The sequence below is a fragment of the Heptranchias perlo genome, chromosome 1 (genome assembly GCF_035084215.1).
Source record: "Heptranchias perlo isolate sHepPer1 chromosome 1, sHepPer1.hap1, whole genome shotgun sequence".
NCBI lineage: Eukaryota > Metazoa > Chordata > Chondrichthyes > Hexanchiformes > Hexanchidae > Heptranchias > Heptranchias perlo.
The window spans coordinates 116233273-116253510 of record NC_090325.1 but is presented as its reverse complement, the minus strand read 5'-3'; the positions used below and the strand labels follow the sequence as shown (position 1 = coordinate 116253510).

Genomic DNA, 20238 nt, shown 5'->3' with positions numbered 1-20238 from the left:
GCAGAGGGAAGTGAGGATACAAAGAAGGCCAGAGTTATAGGATTGGAAGGGACATGAGTCGGTTGCAGATGTAGGGTGGGGCACAGCCATGAAAGAATTTGTAGATTAAGACCAGAATTTTAAATTCCCTGAAGCAAGGACTGAGCAGGACGTGGTGCAGGACAAGATGCTAGCAGTGGTGCTTTGGAAAAATTGGAGTTTGTGGAGGTTGGGAGAATGGTAAGAACTGTTTCAGTATATTGTTTTATCAAGCATCTCTGCAGACTCAAATTTCAAATCCTCTGAAGCTAAATTAAAAGTATAGATTTGCCCAGATTCTTATACTTAATCAAGAGTAATTTTGCTGGTGGTTGTGATTTTTTTTTTGAAAGTTGCTAACCTCCATTGCAGTTTAGTTTTTAAGTACCACTTCTGTCCACAGGACATCTGCATGGAAACAGTAGAAGTGAATCTGATCCAGTGTCTGATGTAAATATGTCAGAGGTAAGAATGTATTTTATCACTATAGACAATAATGAGAAAAGTCATGTTTGTGAATATTAATTAATGATCATGAAGTACAGATTATGTCTGTATAATTGACCCATAGAAATACCCTCATTGCTTATGGTATACTTGTCCTAAAATTTCAAAAACAAAATTGGCATTATCTTTCATGATGACTGATAAAACTGGTCTAATAATGAAGTGTGGCTGCTTTTGTCATGCAGCTTTGATCTGTCAACATCATATTTTGTAGTTTTGTAATTTCCTGGGCCCCATTAAAAGGTTGTACATTTCACAGTGTAAAATGGAAGGGATAAGGTGAGTGATCAGATGAAAATGCACATGGAGGGGTGGGGGTTGGGGGAATGGTGGGGGGGAAGAGGGGAATCAAGCTCCAATAGTGGATTACATTTTGTCAAAGTACATATTACAGTAGTTATCTCATCTGTGGGTCCATTAGTTGTTCCAATAATATTTGAGTAATCCGACACAATACATTTTAAAATACATTTCAAAATATGTACCTGTATATTAGTGATTTTGCTGTACAACACATACTCAATAATTTTGATATTAAATTAAGCTTTTTATATATAATTTTGCAGTGGAAGCATCTAGTTTCCTGTGAATATTACAACCAGTAAAAGTAGAGAGCAGGTACCTTCATGTGAGCTTGGCTGAAATGTGTTTTCTAAAAATATAATAAAAGCAAATTAAGTATTTGGGAGACTAATTGTACTTACAACTTCTGATCTCTTAGGAACTAGTTTGTACCATGACAGGTGTCAGGAGGACATCAAAATTCAAGGAATGGAAACAAAAGAATTACAATTTTATAGCATCTTATCATATCTCTCAGACGCCCCAAAGCATCTCAAATACAATTAATTATTTTAAAATGCAGTCACCCTTGCATAGGGAAATTCAGTATCTTTATTTTTCTCTCTCTACAGAATGATGTGATACACTTTGAGCTACAAAAACCTATCTCAGGAGGACTAGGATTCTCCCTAGTAGGTGGCGAGAATGGTATTTTTGTAAAAAGTGTTCATCCAGGTGGTGCAGCTGCTGTAGATGGAAGGCTACAAGTTGGTGACAGATTACTTCAGGCAAGTCAACTTCATAGAATCATAGAGCATTACAACGCAGAAAAGGCCCATCATCTGGCCTGTGTTTTTCTCCACGAGTGTAATTTCACTCTCCTGCTTCCTCCCTACATGTTTAATATTTCTTTTTCAAGTAACCATCCAATTTCCTTTAAACAAAGTATGGACTCTGCTGCAAGAAAGGTTTCTGGCAGAGAATTATACATTCTAACCGCCCTCTGTGTAAAGATTTTATTTTATAACCTCTTTAATTAATTTTTGTGATTATCTTTGATTTGTGTTCTCTTATAACTGTCTCACTCACCAATGGGGATGCTATTTCCCTTATCATTACCTTTCATAATCTTGTATACATCTATCAGATCACCCTTTCATCTTCTGAGCTCCAGTGAAAAATCCCCAACTTCTCACGTTTCTCTTCATAACTGTAACTCCTCATCTCTGGTAACATCCCAGTGAATTTACGCTGCAGCTTTTCCATTGCTTTTATGTCCTCCTTGTAATGAATGCCCCAAACTGTACATAATACTCTAACTGTGACATAACAATGGACTTGTACAAGTTCAGCATTACCTCCTTGGTTCTATATTTTATGCCCCTAGATACAGAACCAAGGGTGTACATAGAATATTAAAAAAAAGGTAATGTTGAACTTGTACGAAACTTTAGTTAGGTCACATTTGAAGTATTGTGTATAGTTTTGGGCACCCCGTTTCAAGAAAGGACATACAGGCACTGCCATTTATGTTTCTGCAAGAGCTTCGTACCTTCATCCCACATTAGAGACTACAGTAGTTTACCAACAACTGAAGACTATAATGACCTATAATTTCTTGGCTTATTCCTTTTTTTATTTCTGAAGAGGGATATCAGACATGCTGCCCTCCAGTTCTCTGGTACAATTTTTCTTTCCGCAGGATTTTGGAATTTATAGTCTGACCCTCCACTATTTCTACCTCAGCTTCCCTCAGGATCCCTGGAAGTAAACCATCAAAGTCCTGGTGAATTGTTTTACCTTAAATTTAACTAATTTCTTTAGTATCATTTGTCTTTGAGCAATTATCTCCACTAACTGTTTACACCCTTTTCTTGTAGTTTTACTATCCCAATATACATCTCCTCTGAAAACTGAAACAAAGTACGTATTCTTCAAAACAAGGTTGCCACCTTCATCGCTAATTGCCCTGCCCCTTGAATAACTTCTTGCAGCTAATGTGCCGATAGAAAGCTTTTTTTTATTGCCCTTTTTTTTGCTAATTTTCTATTATACTCCCTCTTAGGTTAGATTATATTAGAAAAGCTTTATTTCTGCCCTGACTTTCTTTTTTACTATCTGTCCTATAAATGCTAAATATTTAATTTTAGTTTCAAATTTGATCTAATTTCCCTGTTCTTCCATGGAACTCCAGCCTTCGATAGACTTTTTTTGTTGCTGGAATATACTTTCCACCTCCAGTTTAAATATTTCCTATTGCTGATTTATGGCTCTATTGCCAATTTTCCTTTCATTTAATCTAGGAACGGTCCCTTTTTACTTGGCTATAATTTGTTTTTTTCTTTTCCGTTCTTGAACCTAATTATATTCTGGTTACTACATCCCAAATATTCCCGTACTTTTAGGTCACCAGGTGCTCCACTTCATTATTCAGAACCAGGTCAAGTGGTATTTCCTTCCTTCTAGCAACATACTGACTAGAAATATAAGTTACAATTTCCAGGGTTGATAGTAGGGATTTTATCTTGTATGTAAGTTATTGCGATGGATGCTACTGTAATCCTACCAGATTCTACTCTCCTATTCATATTGCAAAAGAAAGGTGTGTCTTTTAATTTTCAGCCTGTGCTTTTGAATGTTTGATATAATTTATTTGTATTTCTCCTACAAGGCTTGCTTGCTTGTGTGAGTTCACCTTCAGTAGGAGAATGGGGTATTAGCTACAAGTCAGGGTGAGATGGGAGATGAGGTTGAGTCCCAGTTTGACATGTAGCACGATCAGGTGTTAGCGCACCAGTGAGATGAAGAGCAGGCAGTGGAAAATATCTCTCCAATTACCTAGGATTGGTGCAAGGGTGACTGATTGGGCTAGAGGCTGTAGGCCCGGTCTGAGATTCACGTTGAGGTGAGGTATGGGAGAGATGGTCAGCTGGCGAATGGGGAGATCGTAGAGTTGGGCTAAGACCATAAGAGATAGGAACAGACTTGGGCCATTCGTCCCCTCGATCCTGCTCCGCCATTTAATGAGATCAGGGCTGATCTGATTTTTACCTCAACTCTACTTTCCCGCCCTTTCCCCATATCCTTTGACTCCCTTGCTGATCAAAAATTTGTCTAACTCAGCCTTGAATGTATTCAATGACTCAGCCTCCACAGCTCTCATTTCTGTCTTAAACAGGCGACCTCTTATTCTGAGACTTGCCCCCTAGTTTTAGATTCCCCCATGAGGGGTAATATCCTCTCAGCATCTACCCTATCGAGTCCCCTCAGAATCTTGTATGTTTCAATAAGATCTCCTCTCATTCTTCTAAACTCCACTGAGTATAGACCCAACCTGTTCAATCTTTCCTCATAAGACAACCCTTCCATACCCGGAATCAACCTAGTGAACCTTCTCTGAACTGCCTCCAATGCAAGTATGTCCTTTCTTAAATAAGGGCCTCAGAACTGTACGCAGTACTCCAGGTGTGGTCTCACCAGCACCCTGTACAGTTGTAGCATGACTTCCCTGCTTTTATACTCCATCCCCCTAGTAATAAAGGCCAATATTCCGTTTGTCTTCCGGATTAACTGCTGCACCTGTATGTTGACTTTTTGTGTTTCATGCACGACGACACCCAGATCCCTCTGTACCGCAGCATTTTGTAGTATTTCTCCATTCAAATAATATTTTGCTTTTTTATTTTTCCTCCCAAAGTGGATGACTTCACATTTTCCCACATTATATTCCATCTGCCAAATTTTTGCCCATTCGCTTAACCTGTCAATATCCCTTTGCAGACACTTTGGGCCCGATTTTAGCACCCGGTCCCGGGTGCGTTCTCGGCGGGGGGGCCTCTAAAATCCCGATTTCGAGGAGCGGGACCGGATCGCGCCCACTTCCGGGTTCCGCGCTGACGTGCAGGGGTGCGTGCGTAGCCCCCGCTGGTGGGAATCCCGCAGGCAATTAAAGCCAGCGGGGTTCCACTTGAGTGTATTTATCTTGGTATTTCAGGTCATTAAATGACCTGATTGAGCTGTTTATTTAACAAGCGTGGGATTTTACAGTGAAATGAGACTGTTTCCCATACTGGGGGAAACACTCACACTCTCAACGGACGTGTTGCAGCCAGCAGCCTGTGGCAGCTGCCAAGGTGCATTCCACAGGTGGGGGGGGGGGGCGGGGGGAGAGCCTTCACCAACGCAGGAGGACACTCCGTAACATTGGGCAACGCCTGCCCTCCACCACCCTCCTCCAAGCAAGAAGATTCACCGGCGTGGAAGTGCAACCCCTGTGCGAGGACACACTTTTCTAGCGTGCACAACCCCGCAAACCTACACCTGCCAGATGGGTGCTGCGTTGACATCCTCGGAGGACGAACAGCATGACCAGCCTCAGCAGCCTCGCAGTCCACGCCGTCCGCCTCAGAGACGTGCATCCCCACAACACGGTGCTGTGGCACATCCACCTGCACAGCAGGATGGAGGGCATCCGCAGAGAGAGATGCGTCGCAGGAGGCACTACCCTCCGCACAGGGTCTACAGACCGAGGCTCAGCTTCATGGACCTCTCTGAGCAGCAGTGCATACGTAGGCTCAGAGTCACTCACCAGGTAGTCGCCGACATCTGCAGCCTCCTCAATGACGAGCTGCTCCCGGATGGACCAAGCAGCATCTTCTTACCCGTCGCAGTCAAAGTCACCACTGCCCTCAACTTCTTCGCCTCCGGATCCTTCCAGGGTGCCACGGGGGACATCACCGGGGTCTGTCTGTCGTCTGCACACAAGTGCATAAGGCAGGTCACCGATGGGTTGTTCCGCAGGGCCTCGACCTACATCAACTTCGCCATGGATGAGCGCAGCCAGACGGAGAGGGCGGTTGGATTCCATGCTGTGGCTGGCTTCCCACGGGTGCAGGGTGTAATCGATTGCACCCACATAGCAATACGGGCACCTCCACATGAGCCAGGGCTGTTCATCAACAGGAAAGGGTATCACTCCATGAACGCCCAGCTCATTTGTGACCACCGCCAGAGATTCCTACACGTGTGCGCCAGATACCCTGGCAGCTGCCACGATGCCTTCGTCCTCAGGGAGTCCACCGTCCCGCCCCTCTTCCACGCACCCAACGCCGGCAACGGCTGGCTCCTCGGCGACAAGGGATATCCCCTGCACACGTGGCTTATGACACCTCTGAGGAACCCCATTACCGAGCCGCAGCGTCGGTATAATGACAGCCACATTGCTACCAGGTCTACAATTGAGCAGGCTATAGGGCTGCTCAAGATGCGCTTCAGGTGCCTTGATCGTTCCGGGGGAGCGCTCCAATACACGCCACTCCGAGTGGGAAGAATTATAGTTGTCTGCTGTGCCCTGCATAACATGGCACTACAGAGAGGGGTGCCGCTGGAGGAGGCCCCATGCGCACCCGCCACCCACATTGAGGACGACAATGAGGAAGAGGAGGAGGAGGAAGAGGGAGAGGAGGAGGAACGACCCATGCGCCGAACACCGGCTCACCTGCGTGCTCGTCAGGCCAGGGAGGCACTCATATGCCAACGGTTCTCCTAACATCACACTGTGTGAGGCGTTCACATGTCATAACGTGCACAGACGAGGGTCCATACAGGCTCCCTCCACAGAAGAGTGGTGCCTGTACACCTGCACCCACTGGATTATGCCCAATGGGTGGGACGGGGTGGTCGTCGTCATGATGAGGCGCACGGAAGGGACATATTGCACAAGCCGCAGAATTATGGACAAGAGATGGCTGCATTGGTGAGAAAAAGTGAGTTTATTTTGTGGTGACATTCAAAGAGTGGAAATTAAAAAAAACCAAATAGACAAACACCCTGGTGCAATCCCTGTGTGCTCACGGAACTTTAGGCTTTCGTTTCCGGGTACCCCTACGTGGTGCTACCCCTGTGGCTCCAGCAGAGGTGGTGGCAGGTTGCTCCTGTTCGTGCCCTGACCTGGTAGATGCTTTGGGCCGACGCCCCCTGGGTTTCGGTGCCCGTGAGGGCACCTCCACAGACTGCTCCTCCTGCACCTGTGCAGGGGCAGACTCGGCCACCTGGAGAGGATGGACTATTGCAGGCACTGGTTGAGAGGGGGGCAACGGGTGAGACGTGGGGGCGCCTTGAGTAGCGTCCACATTTCCATTTCCCCGTTCACCATCTTCCCTCTCATGGCCAAGGCCCACATCACCCCTTCCACAGTGCTGGACGGCAGTTTGGATGACGTGGGTGAGACCTTGCAAGGCCACCTCCAGTGTATCTGTCAACCTGTTGATGGCGGCAGAATGTTGCTCACCCTGAATCCGAACAGCCGTTGTGAGGGCCTGGATGGACTCATTGGTGAGCTGTGCGTGACGCTCGAGGGAGGCTAGCCTGTCCTCCACCGCAGACGTTCCCACACCTACCCGCGACACTATCTCAGAGATGCCTTCACGTCCCTGCGACACTATCTCGCCGATACCCTCCTGCACCTGTGCCACCATTCCCCTCATGCAGGAGTTGGACTCCTCCATTCTCCGTGCGATTGTGGAGAGTGCGCGTGGCACCTCTCCCAGTACCTCAGCAATGTTCTGGTGCCCCTCGACGACTCTCCTTTTGACAGGTGGCCCCCTGGGTTCAGCATCTGGGTCCGGCTGAGCAGAGCCTGGAGAAGAGTGCTCCCACTGACGCGGACCCTCCGCGGCTGACCCTGCCATCAGGGTCTGCTCATGCTCACGTGTGCGCGGTGACTCACCACGTGCAATCCCAACTAACTGAGGGGGGGGACCCACCGAGGTGTGTGTATCTGCGCTGGTGGATGCAAGGCTCATGTGTGACGATGCACCCTCAGAGACGGGCATGTCCTCTGAGGAATCGCCCTCAACCGAAACGTCGATCGCAGACGCTCCTGCAAGAGAACAGAGGGAAATATCAGGCATGTGACCAAATGTGGCGGTGCGGCATATGCCATGTGATGCTAAGATCATTCGCGCTCATGAGTCCTGAGTGCCAGCTTTCCCTTACCGGCCGTTTTGCCAGAACCAGACTCGCCATCCGCCACCGACAGGCAATGCAGCGTGCGGCTGATCTCCAGTGCCTCGACCTCGGCGTCTGTCAGGGCCACCTCGTGTGGCGGGCCCCCTCCGGTACGTGCCCTATCGCATGCGTTCCTGGCCCTCTTCTCCTGTGAGGGCAAAACACAAAAACGTTATTGAGTGATGATTACAATGTGAGACGCTTCAAGCATTGGTGTGAGTGGGTTGAGCGTGTGCCAGATGGATGGGAGGATGCGTGTGCCACATGGCCATCCCATTGTATGGGCATTGGGGTGTGTGGTAGTGGTCGAGTGGGGACAGGGACGGTGGGTACGTGCAGGCACTGTGAGGATGATAGTTGGGTGGCTGTGAGGATTGGTGCGGGAGCGCAGTGCTGTCAGTGGAGATGGGGTTGTGAGGTGTTTAAGGTGATGTGGAAGACGTAGTGACGCAGAGTGCGTTAGTGTACTCACTTTCCCGGACCTGGTGAGGTCATTGAATCTCTTGTGGCACTGAATCCAAGTGCGGATGGTGTTTCCCCTGCTTGTGACCTCAGCGGCCACCTCCTCCCATGCCCTCTTGGTGGCGCTGGCAGGGCACCTCCTTCCATCTGTGGGGAACAGCGTCTCCCTCCTCATGCGGACCCCGTCCAGCAGCACCTAGAGGGCGTGGTCCGTGAAACGGGGAGCAGCCTTACCTCTGTGCTCCTCCATCCTTCATGGAGTATAGTTTGTGGCTGGAGGGGCTTTGGTGGACTGCCCCTTTAAATAGAGCGCCACCATCGCTCAGACGTCAATGCGCATGCGCAGGCCGCCGGCACGCAGGTGAGAAGCGCGGAACCCGTAACTGCCGGCTAATTACATCAATCATCCCCCGATCGCGCGCGCAACGCACTCAATTTGGACGGCGCGTTTTCCTCGAGCCCGACTGACCACCCGCTGCCAACCCGCACCCCTGGTAAAATCGGGCCCTTTGTGTCCTCATCGCAACTTGCTTTCCAACCCATCTTTGTATCATCAGCAAATTTGGCCACAAGACACTCTGTTCCTTCATCCAAGTCATTGATATATATTGTAAATAGTTGAGGCCCCAGCACTGATCCCTGCGGCACCCCACTAGTTACAGATTGCCATTTTGAAAATGACCCTTTTATCTCGACTCTTTGTTTTCTGTTGGTTAGCCAATCCTCCATCCATGCCAGTATGTTACCCCCAACACCATGAGCTCTTATCTTGTGCAGTAATCTTTTATGTGGCACGTTATCAAATGCCTTTTGGAAATCCAAATATACTGCATCCATTGGTTCCCCTTTATCCACCCTGCCCGTTACTTCCTCAAAGAACTCTAATAAATTTGTCAGACACGATTTCCCCTTCATAAAATCATGTTGACTCTTCTTGATTGTATTATGAGTCTCCAAATGTCCTGCTACTACTTCCTTAATAGTGGATTCTAGCATTTTCCCAATGACAGATGTTAGGCTAACTGGCCTTCGGTTACCTGCTTTCTGTCTCACTCCCTTCTTGAATAGGGGTGTTACGTTTGCGGTTTTCCAATCTGCTGGGAACTTTCCACAATCTAGTGAATTCTGGAAGATTACAATCAATGCATCCACTATCTCTGTAGCCATTTCCTTTAAGACCTTTGGATGCAAGCCATCAGGTCCAGGGGACTTGTCAGCCTTTAGACCCATTAGTTTACCTAATACTTTTTCTCTAGTGATAGTGATTGTTTATGTTCCTCCCTCCCCTTTGCCCCTTTATTTTCTACTATTATTGGTATATTATTAGTGTCTTCTACTATGAAGACAGATACAACATATCTGTTCAATTCTTCTGCCATTTCCTTGTTTTCCCTCCATTATTTTTTCCCCAGTCTCATCCTCTAAGGGACCAATGTTTACTTTAGCTACCCTCTTCCTTTTTATATACTTATAGAAGCTTTTACTGTCAGTTTTTTATATTTCTTGCTAGTTTACTCTCATAATTTATTTTCTCCCTCTTTATTATTCTTTTAGTCATCCTTTGCTTGTTTTTAAAGTTTTCCCAATCTTCGGGCTTACCAGTAATCTTTGCCATGTTGTATGCTTTTTCTTTTAACCTGATACCATCCTTGACTTCCTTAGTTAGCCATGGTTGGTTCACCCTTTTTTGTGGAGTCTTTCCTCTTTCCTCTTCACAGGGATATATTTTTGTTGCGAGTCATAAAATATCTTTTTAAATGTTTGCCACTGCTTATCCACCATCATACCATCTAATCTGTTTACCCAGTCCACTTTAGCCAATTCCGCCCTCATTCCTTTATAATTACCCTTATTTAAGTTTAATACAGTAGTTTCAGACCCAAGATCCTCGCTCTCAAACTGGATGTGAAATTCTATCATGTTATGACCACTGCTTCCCAAGGGATCCTTTACTTTGAGATCATTAATTAATCCTGTTTCGTTACCCATTACCAGATCCCAAAATGGCCTGTTCCCTGGTTGGTTCCCTGACGTATTGATCTAAGAAACAGACCCTAATACACTCTATGAACTCCTCCTCAGGGCTATTTTTGCCAATTTGATTTGTCCAATCTTTGTGAAAGTTAAAATCACCCATGATTATTGCATTACATTTATATTTTGTCCGACAGTGTAGCTACTGTTAGGGGGCCTATATATTACTCCCACCGGTGATTTCTTTCCCTTGCTATTTCTTACCTCCACCCAAATTGATTCAACAGCTTGATCTTCTGAGCCAAGATCATTTCTCACTATTATACCAATTTCATCCTTTATTAACAGAGCTATCCCACCACCTTTACCTTTTTTCCTATCCTTCCGAAATGTTAAATAACCCTGAATATTTAACTCCCAACCTTGCTCACCTTGCAATTACGTCTCTGTAATGGCCATGAGATCATACCCATTTGTTTCTATTTGTGCCGTCAATTCATCTATCTTATTACGAATGCTGCGCGCATTTAGATAAAGAACCTTTAATTTTGTCTTTTCACCATTCTTTCCTACCCTGGCCCCATTTGCTAGTGCACTCTTATATTTGTACGCTCAGTCCCTTCCTGACACACTCTGTTTGTCATTACCCCCATCACTTTCCTGTACTACTTCCTTGTCTTTTCTCTTTATCAATCTAAACTTCGCCCCACCTGAGCCCTCCCCCCCCCTCTATTTAGTTTAAAGCCTTCTCTACGCCCTAGTTATTCAGTTTGCCAAACACTGGTCCCAGCATGGCTGAGAGCAGGGAGAGAGCGGATGCTGGTGGGATTGGGCTGGCAAGGAGGAGGATAGCTGCAGAGTCAGGTGGGGAGCAGTGAAGCTGGTGTGGAATCAGATGTGGCTGCTTAGTTATGGTTCTTTGATCTGATTGGTTCCCAATAACCATGTGACCAGTAATACCACTTGCTTTCCACCAATTGGGTTAAACAAAGTGGACAGATATCAGACAGAGCCAACTTTTTAATAACCCAAATAGATTTAACACTTGTTACTAAAGACTTTTAATTCAAAAATACAATGAGCATTCACAACTTAATTGCCTTACTACAAAGCAAAAAACAAAGCATTGATTATCTGTCAGCCTGTTGTTTTCCCCATGTCAGTAGTGCCACACTTCCCCTCAGGGTAAGAAGGGAAAATGATTGATATCAAACTACATAAATTTACTGTGTTTTTTTTTTAGTATCTTGAAGTTATTTTAGGGAAACCTGTATCAGTGTTGCTTGGGGGAAAGTAGTGAATTGTAATTTTTACCCAAACTATTTTTAAGAAGATGGAAATCAATTCTTTTTTTCCATTAGGAGCTAGCTGGTCATTTGAATTCGAAAATAAGTATGCAAAATTATAAAGCATATAGAAATATTTTTTGCAATTATTGGCCATTAATAATACTGTTGCGCACACGGAGCCACACTTTATCACAATTTCTTCAATCTCTCTTTCCCCACTTTTGTACCAAGTAACTATGGGGGTGAAGGTAACCATATAAAACAACAAAAGGCTCGCAGTGATTGAAAGGTCTTACAATAATAACTTGCACACCTACCATTATCGATATTCTTCAATCGCAGGTAAACGGGGAATGTATAGTTGGAGTCTCCCACACTAAAGCAGTGACAACAATCCGCAGAGCCAAGGGACTGTTGAATTTAACTGTCTCCAGAGTCAAGTCCTTCAGCAAAGTGAGAAGTGCAAATAAGGGTGCTGATGCAGAGTGTTACTTCTCCAAGGTGCAGAGTGATACAGGTATGAATAAAACTGAGAGTGATTGGGTTCAATTTGTACAATTCTTTAACCCTTATCTATACATTGCTATTTTTGCAAAAACCTGTTGCAGGTAACTGCTGATTGAACTCAAAGCATTAATTGAAGCAGTTAACTAATACACAAACTAAACGTTCGGCATGATGGTAAGCAAACTGATCAGCTTTTTTCAGTTGGACTGATTTTTTTTTAAATATGTGGCTCTGTGAAGACTCAGCTTTTGCAATTTCTTTTTATTGATCATCCCACGTTAACTAAATCTGAGATGGTACAGTTCACACCTAACCAATCAAGAGCAACTAGGCACTTCGAAGCCACAGGAGGGCAGCCAGAGGCAGACACCCAATTCAATGTCTACAAGCCGCACTTCATAGTGTAAAGGAGCAGCAGTTCTGGAAGCCATTGTGATGGCAGTCTAATTTTCAATTGGATAAAAGGAGCCATATTCCATGACTTGAACACCGGGATCTAGTCCCACATTTGGACTCTAGGTTTCTGCATTATAGAGCAGAGCCCAGCAATGCAACAGAAACGAGATCCTGAGTCTCTACCTAAAAGCAGCAGAACAGCCAATGGAAGTTGCTGTCCTGAAACAGAATCCTGGGACAAATGCAAAAATTGCATTCCTTCTGTTTCTTAGCACCAAGAGAACTGTGTCTTCAGCTTCAAGTCAATCAATATGCATGTTTTTTTTTAAGTTGTGAATTAATTTTCTTCAGGTCTGCAATTCAATTAAAGAAAATTACTGTTTTGCAACTACAGGTTTGATTTATTTTAATATTTTGAGTTTACACTTCTGAACATTATTTGTGTCAGTGAAGTTGCTGACAGTCTATTTGGCATGGAAAGTTTTATACCAGATCTATTCTATCAGATCTGTTACCGCATGTTAGCTGAGTCATATCACACATAGTGCATTGATCAGTTCAACTTTACCTCTGCTCGTGATTTCTATAAATCTACTAATTGGAACTGCTAAATGTAAATTTATTGAAAAGCGTCAACTGCTGTTTTCCTGCACCTGCAGTAGTCATTCCTTCATGTCTCTTGCTAAAGCAATGTGTTGTAACTTCTGAGACTCCTCCTTTCCAACCTCTCCTCCCCTTCCCTCCCCCCTTATATCCTGATGGTATAGTTACTAGCTGTCCTAAAGAGGTAATATTTTTGGTTCACTTTAATCTTCCAGTTCTAATCTCAATGATTCTGGTAAAGAATCTTTATTGCTCATTCTGTTCTACCATTATGACATCAAATTTTATCCCTGTCAGGTCTGTCAGATCTTCAACATTCTCATTCTGAAAATATCCCTTCCATCATCCTTAAAATCTATGCTTCTGAATTTATCAATGTGCTGTGCCATCTCTTCAGTCTCTCTTGAATTCAGAACTGCTCAACTGCACTTCATAAAATAAATGTACCTGGAGACTGGCAGCTGAAAAACATGACCATTGGCAAGTTGAATGGCCAAAACCATATGGTCAAGAACAAGGTTTCACTACACCTACCCTGTTTGTACCATTTGGACCCATTGGAGAAGGTAGCAGCACTGAACGAGATAGTTGTAGACTGTATGTGCAGCTGTTTTAACTAATATAAACAGCATTGTTTAATAGCAGCAGGACTGAGAGGTAGCCATAAAATTAAGGCACTACATATCCCAGCATTATTCCGGCCCTATCTCTACTAAATCTGTCTTTTTCTTCCCTTTGTGTTTAATGTAGATATCAGTGACCAAGAAGCTGAAGTTCTGCAGTCTCTGAGTGATATTGTTCAGCAGGAAGTCAATAAATATTTTTCTTTGAATCCAATGACCTCTACACCAATAGAAACTCCAACAGGTAACTTCTCAGGGTTGAGGGACATAAATTTACCTTTTTTTTCAATTTTAGTCTGTTTCCTTTTAATTAAAATTACCATTGGTTGATGTTTTAGAATTTGTGACATAGAATTGTGCCATATAATTGTTTCCGTGGCTAACCAAAGTAACGTCACAACCAGTTTTTCAGTTATCAACCGATCTGCAAATGGTCTGACATTCTGATCGTACGGTACTATGGACACATTGGGCTCGAATTTAGCAGGCCTGCGGGTTCCCAGCGGGTGGTCCTCCGGGAGCGTCGAAAACGCGAACGGCGAAATTAGTGGGTTGCCCACGCGATCGTAGCAGGCAATCCACTAATAGGATCCAATTACCTGCTCCTCCGGGGTCCACGGCGCTGGCCTGCGCGTCGGGCGGGCTGCGCATGCGCAGTACGATCTGTCAGCTGGAGGCTCTCTAGTTAAAGGGGCAGTCCTCCACTGACAGATGCTGCAACCAATGGGACAAATTGCAGCATGGAGCAGCCCAGGGGGAAGGCTGCTCCCAGTTTAATGATGCCTCACCCCAGGTATCATCAGATGGGGTGAGGAGGAGGGGGAGGACACAGATCTTCCCCCCGGCGGGCGGGAGGAAGCGGCCTGCCTCTGCCACCAAGAAGGCCTGGCTCGAGGTGGCAGAGGGGGTTACCTGCGCCACCAACATATCGCCCACCTGCATACAGTGCAGGAGGCGCTGCAATGACCGCAGTAGGTCAGCCACAGTGAGAACACGAAGTCTTTCCCCTACACTCCGTCTGCCACAACACTGCCCCCACCCCAAATCTCCTTCGGCACCGCCAACACTATTCTGTCACATCACCCTTCATGCCCACTCACACCCCATCCTCATCTTACCTCCACCTACTCACCTCGCCAGTACTCATCCTGCCACTAACACGCGACCCAATCCTCATACAATCTCATGGCTCCATCCCATACTCACCCTCTCGTGCATCTCCCTCACGGCCAGCCTCACTCAACCTGCCACCACCTGTGCTGCAGCCACAGGGCATGCATCACATATGTGCAGTAGGCAGGGTAAGGCAAACGTCTCGTCAGCATGAAGGGGGTGCACAAGGGTGTCTGAGGGTTTGTCATGGGTGTTACCCATATTGAATTTCAGAGCCACAAACAGCACACATTATATTGACACCACCACTGCCATGTCTCCGCGAATCCTGTCCATTGTGTCCAATAATGCCCGCTCCTGGGTATCACTATGAGGATCCACCACTGATGCCACCCATCGTGTTACTGCAGAGTAGGTGCAGGTGTATTTGCAGGGCTCGTCCGCGCAGACAACTGAGAGACATCGGCGGTGTTGCCGGCTGCACCCTGGAAGGATGCGGAGGAGAAGTTGTGGAGGGCAGTGGTGACTTTGCCAGCGACAGGTAAGCAGTTGGTGCTGGGGCCAGCCAGGAGCAGCTCGGCATGAAAGAGGCTGCAGATCTCCACGACTACATGTCGAGCGAATCTGCGCCTCCCTGTGCACTGCTGCTCGGAGAGCTCCGGGGAGCTGCGCCTCGGTCTGTGGACCCTGTGGCGAGGGTAGTGCCCTCTGCGACGCGTCTCTCTCTGCGGTAGCCCTCCCTCCTGCTGTGCAGGTGGGCGTGCAACCACACCGTGTTGGGGGGATCCACGTCTCTGCGGCGGACGGCGTGGACTGCGAGGCTGCTGGTGGTGGTCATGCTCTTCGTCCTCCAAGGGTGTCCACACACCACCCAACTGGCAGGTGTTGATCTGAGGGGTTGTGCAGGATAGGTGTGTGGGTCCTCGGACTGGGGCTGCGGTTTCGTGTCGGTCTGTCCTCTGGCTTGGCCGGGGGGTGGTGGGGGGCAGGGGTTGCCCTATGTGACGCGGTGGCCTCCTGCGTGGGTGAGGGCGCTCCCCCGTGGAGCGCACCTTGGCACCTGCCACAGGCTGCTGGCTGCAACACGCCTGGTTTGAAGGGTCCTGTTTCCCCCAGTGTGGGAAACTGACTGCTTTGAACGTAAAATCCCACACTTCCTCTTTTGACAGCTGCTTCAGCTCATTAACTGACCACAACGAGCAAGTTAAGTGCTCTCAAGTGGAACCCCGCTGGCTTTAATTGCCTGCGGGATTCCCACCAGCGGGGCTTGCGCGCGCAGCCCCGCACATCAGCGCGGTACCCGGAAGTGGCCGGGATTTCGTCTGAATCCGGTCACGTGATCGGAGATCGGGATTTTCGGGGCCCCCCCGCTGGAAACCCGCAGGTAACCCGACCCTAAAATCGAGCCCATTGAAGATTCTGACCCAAAATGATTTCCCACATTCACTTAATTTAGGATTTTATTCTGATTTTAACCCTCACTGTAGTTTTAAGCCGGAAATACTTTTTCATTGCATCGGCGCTCGTGCTTTGCCAGGGTATGCTGAATTCTTTAGGCGATCCAATCGTCCTCATGACTCCAGCGACCCCTAGACCCTGGACAAGTCAGTAAGTTATGGCTTATCTGATAGTTTATGAAATGAATTCTGTACTACTACTTTGTGGCCAAGAGACCTTCAAGATCAGTGAAGGTAAATTTCACTAGCTACATGGCTACAGCTTGGAGGTTTTTCAGACAGATTCCCATTTGTGTCCTGTTGTGTCGCTATCTGAAATAATCTGCACACCATTATTGTCTGGATTTACCCAGGGATGCCTGTACCTTTGGGTGATCTGTCTTGGCGATAGACATCTATTTCCTTGCAAAGTCCTCTCTCATGCTAATCTGGCACTAGGTTGTCTGTTTCTACTGATGTATAGGATGTGATCAGAAAAGAAAAGAGAAATTAACTACCTTAGGGTTTTCTCTACACACCATGCTCCGACCCAGCTAACCCCACAGACCATATTGTTCCTTTTCAGATATTTGGAGACAAAAATAAACTAGGAGAGTAGATGGTGCAGTTGGACCTTTTAAACTCTGCAAGAGTGTAAAGAGTCACTTCCAACACTGTGATGTCCCAAAATGTCTCAAAGGGAGGTGCCTCCTTGCATGATTTTTCCCAAAAAACATGACTTGCTGCAGGCTCACTCCAGTATTTGTACTATCATGAGAGGCACTGGGTGTGGGAGGGAGAAGCCCAACAAAGAAACCACTGTGTTAGCTGTCAGAAGGCGTAGAAATCAGCAGTGGAGCCGGTGGCTGATGGGACAAATTAAGAGTAGTTGACGGCTGAGATCTGGAGCAGGCTAGCCAACATCACCACTGATCTGTATGCTGATGGATTGGCCTTGAGCCTCCTTATTGGTGCATGGATAGTCTCGTATAACTAATCACCATCACTGATTCTGTCAGAATCTCACCTAGCTGCTCTTCTGATGGAAAACCTGTAATGAAACAAAGAGAAGCTGATTACATAAGATTAAATTGCGTGCCTGCGCCTCATCAGGCAAATGTATCTCGCCGTTTCAGAGCCCTCAGAGTAGAGGGATCATTACCCAGGTATCATTCTCTTTCATTTTCCAGTCTACCTGTACAGCCAAAACATTTTGCCACCTTCATGGAGAAAGTCACCTCGAGACACTGTCGATTTGAAGAATTTTGCATTATTTTAACCTGATGATTCATCCACCCTGAGTTGTGCGTGTATATATATAGCCTTACTCTGGTCATATCCTCAGTTCATTTCTCTTGTTAGCAGCAGTCTCAATCATTGGTTAGTATATCACAAAGTCCAAGTTCCCTTGTACATCAGTCTTCTTTTGCAAATTTTGATAGATTGGGAGGTCACACAGACTTTGTACTTTGTGAAGGCAACTTATCGAAACTAGCAAAACAGCTGAGACATAAAACTGAAAGAGAAGAAAATATTTAGTAAAAAAAAAGGTAGAAAATACACAGCAAGTAGAAAAGTAACAAGATTAAATAAAGTAGAGTTAAAAAACAGTACTAAGAACTGCTGAGATAGAAGGAAATCACAATAACCATTATCCCGAGCCTGGGCAGTGACATAACCAAACTAACGGTGAACCTTAGGAAGGACCTTGGGAGATGGAAAGTTCTTTCTGCTTCATTATTAGGTGAGGTATTAAGATGAACATAATGCGTAGGCTGAATTATACCTTTAAGTGTGATTCCCATGATACTGCAAATCTACTGATTCAGGAAACTTAAATTCATGTTCCTGCATTTTATATGGCAGGGCAAAATCCTCAGAATATATTTAAGCAGGCTGCAGAGGAACAGAATTGAAGGATAGAGAGAAGAGACCTTGTTGATTCAATATTGTATTCTTAAGCATTCAGATATAAGTACAGTGGGGTTTTCTTCTTTTGGAGGATGCTGGTAAGTGGAGGCTTGATGCGTGCATGAAGGAGAAGGGAATAAAAAAATGTGGGGTCAGGGTGGGAAGAGGTAATTAGACTGGAAGGCTCACATGGAGTATAAACATCGGCATAGACCATTTGAGCCAAATAGCCTGTTTCTGTGCTGTGGATTATATCTATACCTACTAGATGAGGGTCCAGAGCGTAAATCGGCTGTTATGGGAAATGGAAAATTTGCACTGATGCATTACAAGAAGCTCTTGCCAGATTGTGGTTAAGGCACATTTGTGGGGAGAGAAAAGGGAGGAGCTTCACTCTGAACTTGGCTTATCCTATATTTAACCAAGGACTGCTCAATTGGTGCGAATGGATACAAAAACTGGAAAATTGTTCAGTTCCCCTCTGAAATCTCTTACCGTGATAAGGCACAATAAATTCACCAAAATATTTGAAACCATAACAATCAATTTCCATAAAAAATTTTAAGGTCATTCTACACTCTAAAGTCTTGTTGTGTCATAACTGATTTATAATTCTTTACCAGAATACCATTTATGTAATAACATTTTTTTTTGAATGGACATTTGTTGGAAAAACAAGCAATGGGTCGTGGGAGAACAAGTAAAAGGAGATCCACAATTAGTGGATGAAAAGTTGTGTAAAGTGGTTTCAAATAGACAATATTTAAGGTAAAGCATGTTGTGAAAAGATTTTAGCTGCAGAGTGTTAAAAAATGTCTTCAAGAAGCTTTAGGACAGAGAAGAAAAATTGTTCTTTTAAAGATATTCAAGATAGCCTCATCAGCCATTTCAAGAAATGAGCGCTATCAGAGAAATTAAAAGAAGAAAGTTTAGTGGAACAAATAGCCTTTCCCTCATACCTAAAGAAATGTGAAATAGCCATTTTGATAAATAGGTGCATGCCGCTCAAAAGCCTAACCGTAGGACTGCAGCTAACAGAGAAGGATGACTTCTGGATAGGTCCCAGAGGTGAAAGGGCAGTTAGGGCGACTGAGTGGTGCTGTGGGCTTGCAATCAAATATTCTTAGAAAATAGGAGCAGGAGTAGGTCACTCAGCCCTTCGAGCCTGCTCTGCCATTCAGTATGATCATGGCTGATCCTCTATCTCCAATAAATATCCAATAAATCTATATCTAAAGCCTCATTGTACCAAATATTGATGTTTTAAAGGAAAAGCTGGTAACGGTGTGGTTTTATTTCTTGGACAGAGAAAGATGTCCATCATGTGAAGGGACCTGATACTGCTAAATACATAGGTGAACTGATGGAAGAGGAAAAGTCTGTTAAATCTGAGGATACGGATTGTGAAGGTTTTTCACTGCCTGAAGACTCTCCTGAGGTAATTAACAGTTCTAGTTTGTAACCCATTTTATACAAATGAGACTGCCGACAATGTTAGCATGATGCACAGACTGCACCTAGCACGTTTTACCTAGGTAAGAAAGATGTCCTTTAGCATTTAACCCCAGGACTGATTGATGTCAGACTGCCTTAGTGGTAACACTCTCACTTCTTGAATCAGAAAATCAAGCCCCACTCCAGGACTTGAACACACAATCTAGGTTGGCACTTCATTGCAGTACTGACAGTGCTGCACTGTCAGAGGTGCCGCCTTTCAGATGATACTTTAAACGAAAGCCCGTCTGCCCTCTCAGGTGAACATAAAAGACCCCATGGTGCTTTTTGAAGAAGAGCTGGGCATTTCTCCCGATGTCCTGGTTAATATTTATCCCGCAATAAACACCAACATAACCAGATTATCTGGTCATTTATCTTATTGCTGTTTGTAGAACTTTGCTATGTGCAAATTGGCTGATACATTTCCCTACATTACAACAGGGACTACATTTCAAAAATACTTTGTATGAACTGCTTTGGGACATCCTGAGGTTATGAATGGTTATATTATAAATGCAAATTTCTTCTTCTTTCTTTGTTATAGCCTAGTTTCTGATTAAGTACTCTTGTATCCCTTTAATTATAGTAGAAGTGATTCTTTAATATGCTGAG

At 45.3% G+C, this 20238-nt stretch overlaps 1 protein-coding gene across 5 annotated transcripts in view; it reads left to right on the top strand.

The window, feature by feature from the left end:
- Window positions 1-20238, top strand: part of ptpn13 (protein tyrosine phosphatase non-receptor type 13) — a 265922-nt gene that overhangs the window by 216369 nt on the left and 29315 nt on the right. For all 5 annotated transcript variants that reach the window (XM_067990460.1, XM_067990453.1, XM_067990445.1 and 2 more), the window contains 5 exons: window positions 422-483; window positions 1440-1595; window positions 11883-12057; window positions 13797-13913; window positions 19437-19567. In XM_067990460.1, the coding sequence (XP_067846561.1) occupies window positions 422-483; window positions 1440-1595; window positions 11883-12057; window positions 13797-13913; window positions 19437-19567 (641 nt within the window). The remainder of the gene's footprint in view (window positions 1-421; window positions 484-1439; window positions 1596-11882; window positions 12058-13796; window positions 13914-19436; window positions 19568-20238) is intronic.